The sequence below is a fragment of the Nanorana parkeri genome, unplaced genomic scaffold (assembly GCF_000935625.1).
Source record: "Nanorana parkeri isolate BGI_ZX_2015 unplaced genomic scaffold, ASM93562v1 scaffold331, whole genome shotgun sequence".
In the NCBI taxonomy this organism is placed as follows: Eukaryota; Metazoa; Chordata; class Amphibia; order Anura; family Dicroglossidae; genus Nanorana; species Nanorana parkeri.
The window spans coordinates 1,294,649-1,308,634 of NW_017306599.1; the positions used below are offsets into that span (position 1 = coordinate 1,294,649).

General features: G+C 43.1%; 1 protein-coding gene across 2 annotated transcripts in view; it reads left to right on the plus strand.

Annotated features, from left to right (window-relative positions):
• The first annotated feature begins 1,155 nt into the window (after nt 1–1,155).
• MAPKAPK5 (mitogen-activated protein kinase-activated protein kinase 5) overlaps nt 1,156–13,986 on the plus strand; it is a 42,818-nt gene continuing 29,987 nt past the window's right edge. For both annotated transcript variants that reach the window (XM_018558315.1, XM_018558314.1), the window contains exons 1-2: nt 1,156–1,191; nt 8,667–8,740. In XM_018558315.1, coding sequence (XP_018413817.1) covers nt 1,156–1,191; nt 8,667–8,740 — 110 coding nt within the window. The remainder of the gene's footprint in view (nt 1,192–8,666; nt 8,741–13,986) is intronic.

Here is a 13,986-nt window from a genome sequence, read left to right on the forward strand (position 1 = left end):
TTTTAACATAAACCAATACTGTAATGTGTGCCTTACTGTAATCCATGGTAGTTTCCCTTCTCTTTGCTGCTCTTCCTTTTAAATCCTCATGTCTTCTCATGCTGGGGCAGAACTTCCCTTTGCAGCTGAGTGCCTCCTCCTGTAGTGCTGGCTCAGGTTGTGAACCTGCACACAGACATGGTGTCCATTTCAGAGACAAGGCAGTCTGCTGCAAAACAGAAGTTCTGCCCAACATGAGAACAGATACAGATTTAAAAGGAAGAGCAGCAAAGAGAAGGGAAACTACCATGGATTACAGTAAGGCGCACATTACAGTATTGTTTTATGTTGAAAAATCTGAGGGTTTAATGTCACTTTAATATACCTCCAAGAACTCAATATCCAGTAATATTCTGTGCATTTAGGAATACATCCAGATGTTTTTTAAAACAATTAACCGAGCTAGCACATAGGGACTTATTCAAGCCATTCTTTTCCACTAGAATAAGATAAGTTTGTCAGTGTTTCATTTTCAGGAGGAAAGCAGCATGCCCTCTATTCTAACTTCGAAACGACAACGGAAACAATAGAAAACACTACAAAGTGAAATAGCTAATATCTGAGACAGTAAAAAAAAAAAGGCCGCAGACACTTGAGTGACAGCTCTTCCTGGCCGAACGTTACATTCACCCTCCATTGTAGGAAAGCCTTCACTAAGCAGAGCACTCTATGACCCAATCAGAGCGCGCCCTCAGCTCGGAAGGGCACCCAGTAGCGGCTCACACTATGGGGCTCATAGGGGGCCCTTCATTATGTGTGGCGCGTCGGTGAAGTGCCCAACGAAATGCCTGTCTCGATTTCCACACAATTGGCTACAAAACACCTAGGGACTCGCTTCCAATTCTGTACACATTCTATTATAAGAGTCCGGAAGCCACGACACTCCCCAGTCTGGGAGGGGCTCCCGCAATGTGGGCGTTAAAGAAAACCGGCATTGTTGTGGTCATGCCGGGAGGTAATGGGTTGTAGTTAGAGGAGGTCTCTCTTCAGCTCCGGTGTCTCCTCCGGTCCTCCGCCTCTTCTCCCTCCCACTCAGTCTCATTGTATGGGGGACCCAAGCGGTGGCTTCATGTGTTGGCCCAGGTTGTGACAGTCTCCCCGCCATTGTTTCCCGTCATGTCGCAGAGGACCGACATGGACAAAACAATAAAGGTATGAGGAGCTCGGGCTGTGCACGGCTGTGTGTTCTTCCCCCGGGAACATTGTACAGTGTGGAGTGCGTGTGTAACACGGGGGGCTGTATATAGAGACAGGTATATGTGTATTAGAGGACAGTGTGCTCTGTGATGGTGGCTCTCTGTATATAGAGACAGGTATGTGTGTATCAGAGGACAGTGTGCTCTGTGATGGTGGCTCTCTGTATATAGAGACAGGTATGTGTGTATCAGAGGACAGTGTGCTCTGTGATGGTGGCTCTCTGTATATAGAGGACAGTATGCTCTGTGATGGTGGCTCTCTGTAAATAGAGACAGGTATGTGTGTATCAGAGGACAGTATGCTCTGTGATGGTGACTCTCTGTATATAGAGACAGGTATGTGTGTATTAGAGGACAGTATGCTCTGTGATGGTGGCTCTCTGTATATAGAGACAGGTATCTGTGTATTAGAGGGCAATATGCTCTGTGATGGTGACTCTCTGTATATAGAGACAGGTATCTGTGTATTAGAGGACAGTGTGCTCTGTGATGGTGACTCTCTGTATATAGAGATGGGGATATGTGCATCAGACGAGGACAGTGTGCTCTGTGATGGTGACTCTCTGTACATAGAGACAGGTATCTGTGTATTAGAGGACAGTGTGCTCTGTGATGGTGACTCTCTGTATATAGAGACAGGGATATGTGTATTAGATGACAGTGCGCTCTGTGATGGTGACTCTCTGTACATAGAGACAGGTATATGTGTATAGAGGACTTTGTGCTCTGTGATGGTGACTCTCTGTATATAGAGACAGGTATGTGTATATCAGAGGACAGTGTGCTCTGTGATGGTGACTCTGTATATAGAGACAGGTATCTGTGTATTAGAGGACTTTGTGCTCTTTGATGGTGACTATCTCTGTATATATAGACAGGTATCTGTGTATTAGAGGACAGTGTGCTCTGTGATGGTGACTCTCTGTATATTCAGAAAGGTATCTGTGTATTAGAGGGCAGTGTGGTTGGTGATGATGATCACTCCCTGTAAATCTAGACAGGTATCTTTGTATTAGAGGGCAGTGTGCTCTGTGCTGTACTGGTGACATGGTGAAGTCATACTCCACCAGGCTGGGTCTGACCGTGTGTGTGTGTGTGTGTGTGTGTATACAGTGCACAGTGCACATCAGATGTGTGTGGGGAAGTTGATCTAAGATTCTGCTGCAGATGAGTCAGTATTGTACTAATCTGAGATTTCCCCAATCACTGACCACCTTGTGCTGGTTGGCTGATTGTCCTCAGTAGTCCTGTCCATGGTGCTCCATATAGGACATACACCTGACTATACAGCTGGTGTGGATGGGCACACTGCCATGCTTCTGCCCAGGATTGCCTTTAGCCCGTGTAGTGTGGGTTTCACAGTGAATAATCCAGATCTGTAGCTGTGAGATGATCTCAGTTATTAATTCCTCTCCCTGCTGATGAATGAAGGAAGAGGAGAGCTTGGATGAGATGACCCTTGTTGTAGAACAGTGTGTGTGTGACCTGATCAGGGCTGGATTTACCCTGCAGTACAATAGGTCTCTTCCTATAGGCGAGGAAGCAACTTTTCCCTACATATTTGTTGCCCCGCCATGCGTAGAGGATCAGTCATCTCATAGAAGATTATTTACACATTGTCACAATGTTGTAACCCGGGATAGGACCAAAAAAGTACAAAAGTCTTCTCTGGAAAAGGGTTCATCGGGGGGTGGGGGGCTGCATTGTGTGGCTACAGGTTTAAGTCATAGAGATCCATTGTATGCACAAGGGATGGCCCGAAATTATGGCCGCTGAAACATATCGGACGAAAATGGCACATGTGGCAAAATGCCGAAAGTGGCATATTACAGCCAAAATTGCGGTGTATGCCTGGTTTCTCTCCTCCCCACTGGGCGCTGCTCTGTGTCCCCTCTGACACAACACAGCGTCCAACAGGGAGGAGAGAAACTTGTCACAGGAGGCCGAGCGGTGTGGAGGAGAGCTGTGTGACCGCCTGGTGTGTCACAAGAGCCTGGGCTTTCCTCCCGCACCTCCCTGCTCAGCCTCCTGTGACAGATCAGGAGAGTGGTGGGGGGCGGAGACAGCTGTCACAGGAGGCCGGGGTGGTGATGCATGGGAGGAGTCGGCTGTCACAGGAGACCAAGCTCTCCTCCCCGCACCGCTCGCTTAGCCTCCTGTGACAGCCAAACCAGGATGGAGAGTGGGTACAAGCAGTTGGTGATCAATAATCGCTTAGTGTGTGCAAATAATTGAGGACAGCGTATATTTACTCTGCCCTCAATACTGAATGAATGGAAAGGGATCTACATCACTTCCTGTTCATAGTAAACATACTCTCTCCACAAGTTCTGAATGAACAGGAACACTCAGTATAGAGGCTTCCTGTTCATTTATAACCAGGGCTGCAGAAAAAGAGATTGAGGACTCTGTGTACTCAATCTCTTTTTCTGTTTTAAAAGGGAAATGTCAGGTGCGTGTTTAGACCCCTAATATTTCCCTGAAACCCCTGACAATAAAGTAAAAAAAATATATTACAAAAATGTAAGTTTTTATAAAAAAATAAATATAAATTTTTAACAAAATGTGAAAATGTTAGAAATGTTTTTATGTTTTGTTTCAGTTTTAAAAATTTAATTTCGGTGCACCTCTAGTATGTACCCGTTCTTGTACTGATGTACACAAGTTGTGTGTATCTAGTCCTGTCTTGTCTGTCTTACACATTTTGAGGTTCCGGCCCGCAGACTTTCTATTATGACTTTCCACCACAGCTGCTGCAGCGACAAATAGAATTTCACTAGAAAAAAACATTGTTTTCGTAATGATTGTTCGATTTCTTAATACAGGGATCGGCAACCTCAGCCCTCCAGCTGTGGTGGAACTACAAATCCCACAAGGCATTGCAAGACTCTGGCAGCCACAGGCATGACTCCCAGAGGCCGGCTGCAGTGGTCTATGTCCCTGCTGCTGATACAGGATTGAAAGGGACACAGACCGCTGCAGCCAGCACCAGCAGGGAGGAGAAGAGAGTGTTGGTGAGGGATTCAACTAATCGATAATGAGAATCGTTGACAACAATTCTCATTGATTATAATCAATTTTATCAATTAGTTGTTTCAGCCCTAGATTCTCATTATCGATTGTTATTGATTAGTTGTTGCAGCCCTAGGTAGCACCCCTGCAAGGGTTAATAACATTTGTGCCGGAGTTCTACTTGGAGTAGTTGCTTAGATATGTACACCTTTATTAACACATGCAAGAGTTGCAGAACTGGGTTCAGGTGTTAGTTTGTCTGACCTTAGTGATTAAGGGGTTAATGTTCTACCCGAGTTATAACACATGTCTGCTTGTCGTGAAGATCTCTCTACTACTTGATTATTTAGCATCACTGTTTCCTGAGTGCACGTGCCACTCCCTAGGCTTCCAGACAGAGGTAATGATGTGCAACATAGTACATGTGTGGACATCACAAGACTGGCTGTACTGAATGAAAATTCCCCGGAATTGAATTAAACTGAATTACAACTGTGCACAAAAGTATTTCTCTTGTTTTGCATTTTAGTATTAACAGACTTTAAAAGTATGAATACAAACAGTAGCACAGTTTGCATCATTTATTGAATGTCATGAAGTGTTGTCAGTCTGTTATGATTTATATCCCAGATGGCTATTTATCTGTCTTCTGACAGGGTGCTCTAAATCCTGCTATGTTTCTTGTTCGGAATACAAGATGCTGTGTAATTACATAAATGTATTCAGCCAAAGTGTGCACAGCGCTAATGTGTCTGTTGGATGAAAATTGTCCACCTGTCATCTGAAAAACAGAAAAATGCTCTTTTTTTTTCCCTGTCTGGAATTTTAGTTTCAGAAAGTAACAATTTTGTGATAGCCCAGCCTTTCGTGGCACCCTGGTGTGGTTGCTGGATTCCTCAGGGGTGCCTCGAAATTGTAACATTCTGGTGAGCCGTCCGCTAAATGAATTGGGGTAATCCAGGGAGGGCGGGATCTATTCAGAAAAGGACAGAAGTTTGACTCTGTCCAGCAGTTGCTGCTTCGGATGTGATAGCATGACTCGGGTGTGTGATGGCATGACTTGGGTATTATGGCATGACTCGGATGTAGTGATTTTTTTTTAATTTTAGGCAGATGCCTCGAGATTTTGCATACTTTTAAAGGTTTAAAGGTTGCCGTTACTGAAACAGAGTTGAGAAACATTGGTATAGATCAAATGGTGTCATATTGTGTATTATTCCACGTGAAGGCTAGCCATGCATTTACAGATTTCTCTTGTTCAACCTGGATGAATGAGAGAAAGCTAATGGATGGCTGAAACGGTGATTACATCTGATTGGATGCAGTCACTGTTCAGTAGACACATTTCCACCCAGCTCCTTGGATTTTCAGTTGAAGTTGTTCAGGCCGGGTGGTACCAACACCTGTGTCTCCAATTTTGGCCAGTTGAGCAGAAAACAGCTGAATTTGGATCTTTGTATGGGCAGCTTTAGTAACATTCATCTTGTGTTTGGCCATCCATTAGTGGACTTACGCATTTTATTTCCTAATCAAGTTTTATGAAGTTTTAGTAATGAGCAAACAAGACAAGGTGGCTTGGCAGATATCCTAGGAAGGAATACATCAATAGAGTGTATTTTGCTGAACATACATTATGGTATAAAATCCAGGACTGCAGTTGTATATAAGCACAGAATGAATCTTATGGGCAACCAGTCCATCTTCATCTGGACAAGAGAATAGGGTTAGTACAATTAGGATTCATTCTCATATATAGTTTGATTTTGTGGAGCCCCAAGCTCCACAAACAGATGGTTTTATGGGCGGAGGGGAAGAGGGTTAAAGGGTTATCAAACCCTCGCATGTTTTTGCATATATCTACTGCTGGCAAGCAGTAGATATATGCAAAACGATGTACAAAAAAACAAACGTTTTCAAAGGGTTAATACTTACCTGTGTCTCTGCCGTGCGCTCCCGTTTGAACAACGGAAAATTTCTCGGGTGGCCGCAAAGGATCTTGGGGCAGGCGCATGCGCGGTTCAGGTGTTCGGCCAGGAGACGAGGAGAGACGCAAGGTAATTCTATGGAGCAGCGTGCACCAGAAGAGACTACGTGGGACATCAGAAAAGAGAGGAGTCAGCGCTGGGTCTGAGACCCGCACCAGCGCTGGAGGGACCGCTAAAAACTACTGGAAAGATCGGATTAAGAGACATCATAACGTTTGCCCTTAATGTCACTTCTAAGGCTTTGTCAGGATAGGATTTAGGGTTGGGGTTCGGGTCCCTTAGGCATGGCAGTGCACTGGAAGGCACCTGGCAGTAGTCAACTTCTACTGTTGGTATCACAGTTGCTCAAGTGCTACAGAGAACAAAAAAAATCTCAGCATGGATGTGCAATCTTGTGCTATCGAACCAGGTAGAATAAATAATATGGTTGACATTGAGTTCTAATAACCCCAGGCCAGCCACATAGAATCATGACCAATATCTGTTTTTCCTCACAGTCCTTGGCTCATAAATTTAGATAGATCTGAAAATGAAATTTTGATTGGAAATCTTCTTATTAGTGTGTTAATGTTTTTAGGCTATGCAGGTGTACTGTATGTTGTGTACTGTATTCTGCATAGTATTACTGCACAGTTGTTATGCTTTAGGGGTGTGAGTGTATACATAGGTGTTCATAAATTATATTTTAAATCTGTTTTCAAATAGTTTTGAAGCTCCTCAGACACATAGTTAAAGTGGCCATAATTGGTGCTGGTTTGGCTATAAAATGATGTCCTCTATTAATGTTCTAGTCTATTCATGTGACATTGTGACACCAATGTCATGAGATAATCACCAGCCATTCTACTTAAAGTGAACCTGTGCCCAGAGTATGCACACTAACGTATTTACATATTCTGAACAAGAAATAAAAACACGTCTGTGTCTACTATCTGTAAGCATTGTGGAGAACAGTCATTAAAAATCTTTGCTCTTTCCCTATTACTTTCTCATGCACTAGAATCTTGGCAACCGTGTGCCATTGGGGAGATTTCCATTAACTTCCTTTCCTAAAGGGACATGAGTAAGTGAGAGGACATCTATCCCCAGTGGGGTAAACTCCTCTCTTAAGCAGTTATCACAGCAACAGGTGCCCTCACAGGGACAATAGGTTAAAAAAAACGGCACTCGCAAGGGGATCCGTCCATCCAGTACTTTATTTGCAAAAAGGCATAACAGCAACAAACGCTTGCATGTTTCAGCCCCCAAACTGGGCCTTAGTCGTGGCTTAAGGCCCAGTTTGCAGGCTGAAAGATGTTAGCATTTGTTTGTTGCTGTTATACCTTTTTGCAAATAAAGTACTGGATGGACGGATCCCCTTGCGAGTGCCGTTTTTTTTACCCTATTGTTCAATTAAGGTTTTGGTGGAAGCTTTACCAGGCACCGAGGTTCAAGCAGCGGGATTCGGGACAAGAGGGTAGAGCTGCTCCATGATTCTAAACGGTCCTCACAGGATGCTCTCCCTGTTATTCCTGTGCTGGCTACTGCTCAAAAATTAGGATTTATTATTTTCCATCCCAGTGACAATGGTCACCAGCATACATAGAGAGGAAACACAGACAGCAAAAACAGAATGGAAGAATGGGAAAGGGCAGGGTGTGGAGAAGGATTGGAGTGGAAAGAGGAGGGGGGGGGGGGGGGAGGGGGGGGGGGGGGAGAGAAAGTAAAAAAAGAAGCAAGAAAAAAAAAGGAAGGGGGGTGGAGTATTAGGTTATAAAGAGAAAGGGGTGGGTGTAAGAGGGGAAAGGGCAAACCTCCGTCAGACCTCCTCAGATGCAATCTTGATCGTTGTTGGGACATAGATATTTAGTGGTTTAATCCTTTCACCACTACCGTATTATGGTGGCAGCAGTGAGGTCCTGTAAGACTTCTATTTGCTATAGCAGCTGGGAGTTTGCTTACATGTGTAAGGGCCCATTCACACCACATCCAGATAATCTCCAGACCAGATTGTTTCAGTACCCCAAATGCATCCTAATGTGTCCCTATGCTATTTCTATCCTCTATTCACACCAGCGCAGTCCATTCCAGACCAGAAAAATACTGCATGTCTCAATTTGTCTGGTCTGGAATGCACTGGAACTGCGGCAGGTTCACACCATTTTCCGGACCAGATCTGGTTCGGAAAATGGTGGGAACCTGGCCTTAAGCTGATTGGGCGGCTTTACAGCTGCCCAATCACATCCACGGGACAGCAAAGGTATTGGCCACACATGAAGGGGCTGAGGTTTAGGAATTTGGAAGATTATGAGCAGTGACAGAAAATTGTAAAAGAGCTGTATTATGAGTATGTGTAGCATATTAAACCTATGGTATGTTACAAAATGTGTTTTATTTCTTTTTTATTGACGGAAATCAATTTTACATTGTCTTTACCTGTGTTTTTTGCATATAGGATACGTCTATCCTGGAAGAGTACAACATCAACTGGACGCAGAAGCTTGGGGCTGGAATCAGTGGTCCAGTAAGGTATAGCATTCTGTTTATATTCTTCTGTTAGTTATTGCTGTGGGTTTCTCATGTTTATTCTGTCTTGTAACAATTTATTAGAAACTTTGATTTTATGTATTTTTCTTTGATAAACTTTCATTGGGAAGAAGGAAGAGTGGAAAATTAAAAAATAAAAAATAAAATTTTCCCAAAACAAAGCAACCACCGCTAGTATTCCTTATCCTCACACAGTCCCATCCCTGTTGTTGGTGCAGGCAAAAAAAACCACGCTGCAGCTTGATACTTGTTCTCACAAAAAACAATTTCCACACAAATGACTGGTATCCCAAGCTGGATACTGTTTATTCCCGAAGTCCATACATGCTGTAAGTAAACACAGACTCCTCCAACTCTAACATTTTTCACCAAACCGCTTATTCATGGAGATTCTACTGTACAACACACACAGGGACCATGGGGAACAAAAGCAGCCACCCTCCAGAAGGAAGGACAGTGTCGGCACCAATTCAGAGATGGTTTGAGGATCTACAGCGGAATGATATACAATTAAGATATATTTATGTTAACTGTTAAGGTAGTTGAAGGTATTTTTAAGGTTTAACTCCTGAGTTTAGTGTCACTTTAAGGAACAGAGAAGCAGGATTTTTGTGTCCTGAAGTTTGCAGAAAGAGCATTTTTTTAAAAAGGTAGTAAGCTGCAATTTTAAATTTTTTATCTATGCTGTGTGAATGGGAACATGTATAAAGTAGCTGTTATCCCATTTTGGCTGCAAAAATGGAAATTCACTTTAAAGTTTGTTACCATTTACATAGCATACTTTAACTTCATATATTATATATTTGAGAATTGCAGCTTACCTTTTTTATGCTCTTTGCTGAAAACTCTAGGACTGAAAAATCCTGCTTAGTTCTCCCTCTTTGAGGGGCTGGACAATTTTATTTTTTCTTTTGCCATTATTAACACTGTCTGTACTAAGCCGGCAGATCTCCATTAGCTCTTGTAAACTAGTTCTGCTGGACTGGCTGTCCTGCAAGTCTAAGGCCCCATTCACACCTATGCGTATTGTAATATGCGCGTCTGTCACGCGACCGTCACGCGGTTTTTTTACCGCGCGACCGTCGCACGGTTTTTTTACCGCGCGACCGTCGCGCGATTCCAAAGGCTACTTGGCAGTATACTAATGGAAAACGCCCTACAAAACGGACCAATACGCAGCAAAAAACGCTCCGGGACCTTTTCATGCGTGGGCCGTTTTGTAGTGCGTTCGGGACGGGCGGAAATACGGACAGGTGGGAACGAGGCCATTGACTACAGTGCTATTTATTTTTTTGACCATTTTGTAGAGCGTTCATCGAGCGTAGGACGCGCTACAAAACGGTCAGGTGTGAATGGGGCCTAAAGGTTTTTTTTGCCTATATCTACTGCTATCCAGCAGTAAATATAGGCAAACAGTTTAAAAAAAAAAAAACCCGCTTTAACAGCGGTTTAAACTTACCTTATTTTCGCTGCGCGCACTCACCCGAGAAAACTAAACTGTTCGGGCGGCCGCAAAGCATCTAGGGGCGGGCGCATGCGCAGTTTGGATTCTCGGCCGGGAGACGAGCAGAGACGCAAGTTAAGTCTTTGGACGCGTGCACCCGCATGCAGACACCGTGGGATCGGAAGTGCCAGCAAGGACAGAGGAGTCAGCGCTGGATCGGAGACCTGCAGAAGCGCTGGAGGGACAGATGAAAACACTAGGAAAGAAGAGGAAAATCGGATTAAGAGACATCATTTAAGGTAAGTGCTGACATTAACATTGGGGGGAGGGGAAAAAAACTTATCCTTTAATGTCACTTTAAAGTACTCAAGGCAATGTATGTTGTTGCACTTTTTGGGAGGGTAAGCTGTGTTAATGGAAATGCCTAACAAAGGTATATGAGGTGGCGTTTTCTCAAATTTGACCGAAGAAGTGAAAATACACTTTAGGGGACTATGATAAAGTGATATATATTGTGTTGTACCCCATAGCAGCCACTGAGACCTCCCTTTTTTTTTTTGCACTTCATGACTCTAAAATGCATCATTTGTGAGCAGAAACCGAAAACCTGGGTTATAATTAGTTGCATTTTGATGAGATTATGCTGAAAAAAACAGATCATGCAAACTGGCAGATTTTTTTTTTTTTTATTTTATTTTTTTATTTGCACTCTAGTGGATGTCGTGAGAAGAACTATTTTTCTTTCCGCAACTGGTCCTTATCAGTAATTACATTTAAGATAAATGCCTTTTTATCTAGATTTTGTGCACAAGAAAAAAAAAACAAGTTCTTTTACAGTGCAGGGCTTGTTAAATAGTAACTACCTCAGCAGCTTGCATTGTAGCTTTGTGTGTCCTGTCACTTAGATGCCAGAGTTATTGTCCTGAATGGCTGATCTGTTTCTTATGCTATATATTTTGTTTGCAAAATCTTTAAAATATGAATATGACCGTAGACATGAATGTTATTGTATTTGAACATTTCTGAGACTGGCATCTACTTTGGTTCTAGTCTTCAGTTACACACATTGACACAGTAATGTAGCCTTCATCTATTTATACCAGGGCACAGAATTGCTTCCTTTTCAGGGCCTGTCCTGTCGCCTGATACGTCCCATTTCAGCCCAGCCGACAATAACCTTTTGATGCATAGTGGCCATTCCTTCTCTGCAGTTGTTTCATCGCTGTGCACCCATAATTAAATGCTACACCCTTTTTTCTATAGCTTGCTGTGATTCTGTCCCCATTCCTACATACAGCACAGCAATATGAATGACCTTTGGGACCTCTGTTGAATATAATTCATAACTATTGTCTCTAAATCAAAGAACAAAATGTAATATACCAGTCCCTAGATATATCAGCTGCATTTGTTTTCTTTTTTTCAGGCTTCCTTTCTCTTTCGTTTCACCTTGTGATCCTGCCAGTAACGCACTATGGGGGGGAATTTATCAGAACGGAGCAGACAGAATCTGGAGCAGTTGCTCATCGTAACCTATCAATGTCTCTCTTCAGTTTGTTTAAAAAATGAAAGAGAGAAGCTGATTGTTTACAATGGACAGCTGCTCCAAATGTCCCCTTTCTGTCCTAGTTTGCAACACTCACTCATTGTACTGTATCTATGGAAGAGCAATGTTACCCTAGGCCTATGACTCCTGCTTTGGACTACAGAACACCTCCCCCTCTCCGCATCTCCATAACATAGGGGAGGCGTCCTGTGGTTTACAGAGGTGAATTAAGCAGGACTGATAACACTGCGCTAGCAAAAACACATCAATAACAATACATAGGTAAGGAATAGAATTCTGTAAGTGAAGTAAATGTGTAGTCAATATATTATCAATATAATAATAATTCACCAACAGTGCATTGATGGCTCAAAAAACATGCAACGTGAATACGTGTCGCTACATATCAGTCCGGAATTGTATATTATCCACAAACGAATGTCACTACAAATCAATCCAGTGGAAAATGTGCTCGTGTTTCTCCCCAGTAACACACACACACACTATAGTCACAAAACGCCTCTAAAAATCCAATCCTTCTCCTGTTGCTTGATCGGATCCAGATGCCTCAGAAGGCTCAGGCTAGGTTCACACCTGCACTACACCACACGTCACCCGGGACGCGCGTCCTGGGTGTCGTTCGGTCCTGCACAATGTGCAGGCAGCGATTGCTCTGCAGCCCCATTGATTTCAATGGGCTGACATCCGCGCGGCAATCGCAGAAAAAAGGTACAAGTCCTCCTTACCATCTTATCTTGAATTGTATTGTAATGTCTTCCTTATATTGTAAAGCGCTGTGCAAACTGTTGGCGCAATATAAATCCTGTATAATAATAGTAGTACCTTTTTTTTTGTTGTTTTGCGATACACGATGCGCGGCTGTTTTAGCTTGTTCGAAAGCACGGGTGGAATCGCGGCGGGAAACCGCGTGATCTGCCCGCCACGACTAAGGTGCCATTAGAAAATAATGGCACCCGCAGTGCACATCGCTTCACACCTTGGCGGCTCCTGGACACGCAGCAATCCGCGCAGGATCGTGCACGATTGACATGCGGTGAGGTGCGTCTAGGTGTGAACCCACATCTACTACTTCTCTGCGCCATGATACTCGACAGGAAATATGAAGAAGCATATAGTGTAGTACACTTTAAAACCCGCTTTATTATGAGCAATTAAAACCACTTCCAAGAATCTCCGAAGCAGGAATTCTGAATACAGATCCGACCTCCTTTGTTCGATAACAGCACAATAGCAGTCACTTCATACTGGTGTCCCGGCATCAGCATGTGCTCACCCCTTCCTATAGGTTTCGTCATCACAACTTTTTCCAGGAAGGTGAATCGGCTCTTCTCACAATATACTGTATATAATAATTATTGTTGGCACTGCAACTTCATTAATTGTGTTTTATTGATTTGGTTTATTTCACACCATAGCGTGGAATTTTGAGTTATTTCTAGGACTGCTAACACTGCTTGAGATTTCAGTTCAATAGTGTATGCAGAAAATGAGAAGGTCACTGAATTTCTGGTAGAATCAACAGATATGACAGTGCTTTCATTGTAAACGTTAAAGGATATTTAAACCAAAGAACAAAAATGAGATATGTTGCAGCTTAGCAGTCCTTGGGTGTGGTAGCTGCATTAGTTCTCATTTTTTAAGAACATTTTGAACAAGTACAGAAAAAATTTGTTGATCTTGTGAGTTTTGTTTGGAATAAACTAAAAGCGCATCTTCTGGGCACATATTCTTCCCATGTAATGGAGATAAGGAGATGACGACGTGTTTGTAGTATAAAACTGGGTGCAGGGTAGGGTCAACCATGGCTACCTTCATAGATCTAACGGAGTGAGAGTAGCCACCAAGGGACACAAGTGTCCTATTCATAGGATCACCAGGTGAACATGAAGGAAAAAAGCCTGAAAACAGAAACTAATGCAGCCACAAAAACTAAGGTCTAGTAGGCTGCAATATATTACATTTTTGTTTTTGTAGGTTTTGTTACGCCTTAAGTAATGCATACGTAATAATTGTTTTGTTAAAGATGAATCAAACTTAAACTGTATCTGTAGTTGTCTTATTGGGCTCCCTCTTGCAACCAAGTCACGTGACCCAAAAACAGGTAGGTTTTCTTGCTTTTGCTTTTTATTCACTACATTTATATTTCTTGTATGGGCGGCACAGTGGTTTAGTGGTTAGCACCTCTGCCTTGCAGCACGAAGGCTCTCCGGTTCTAAT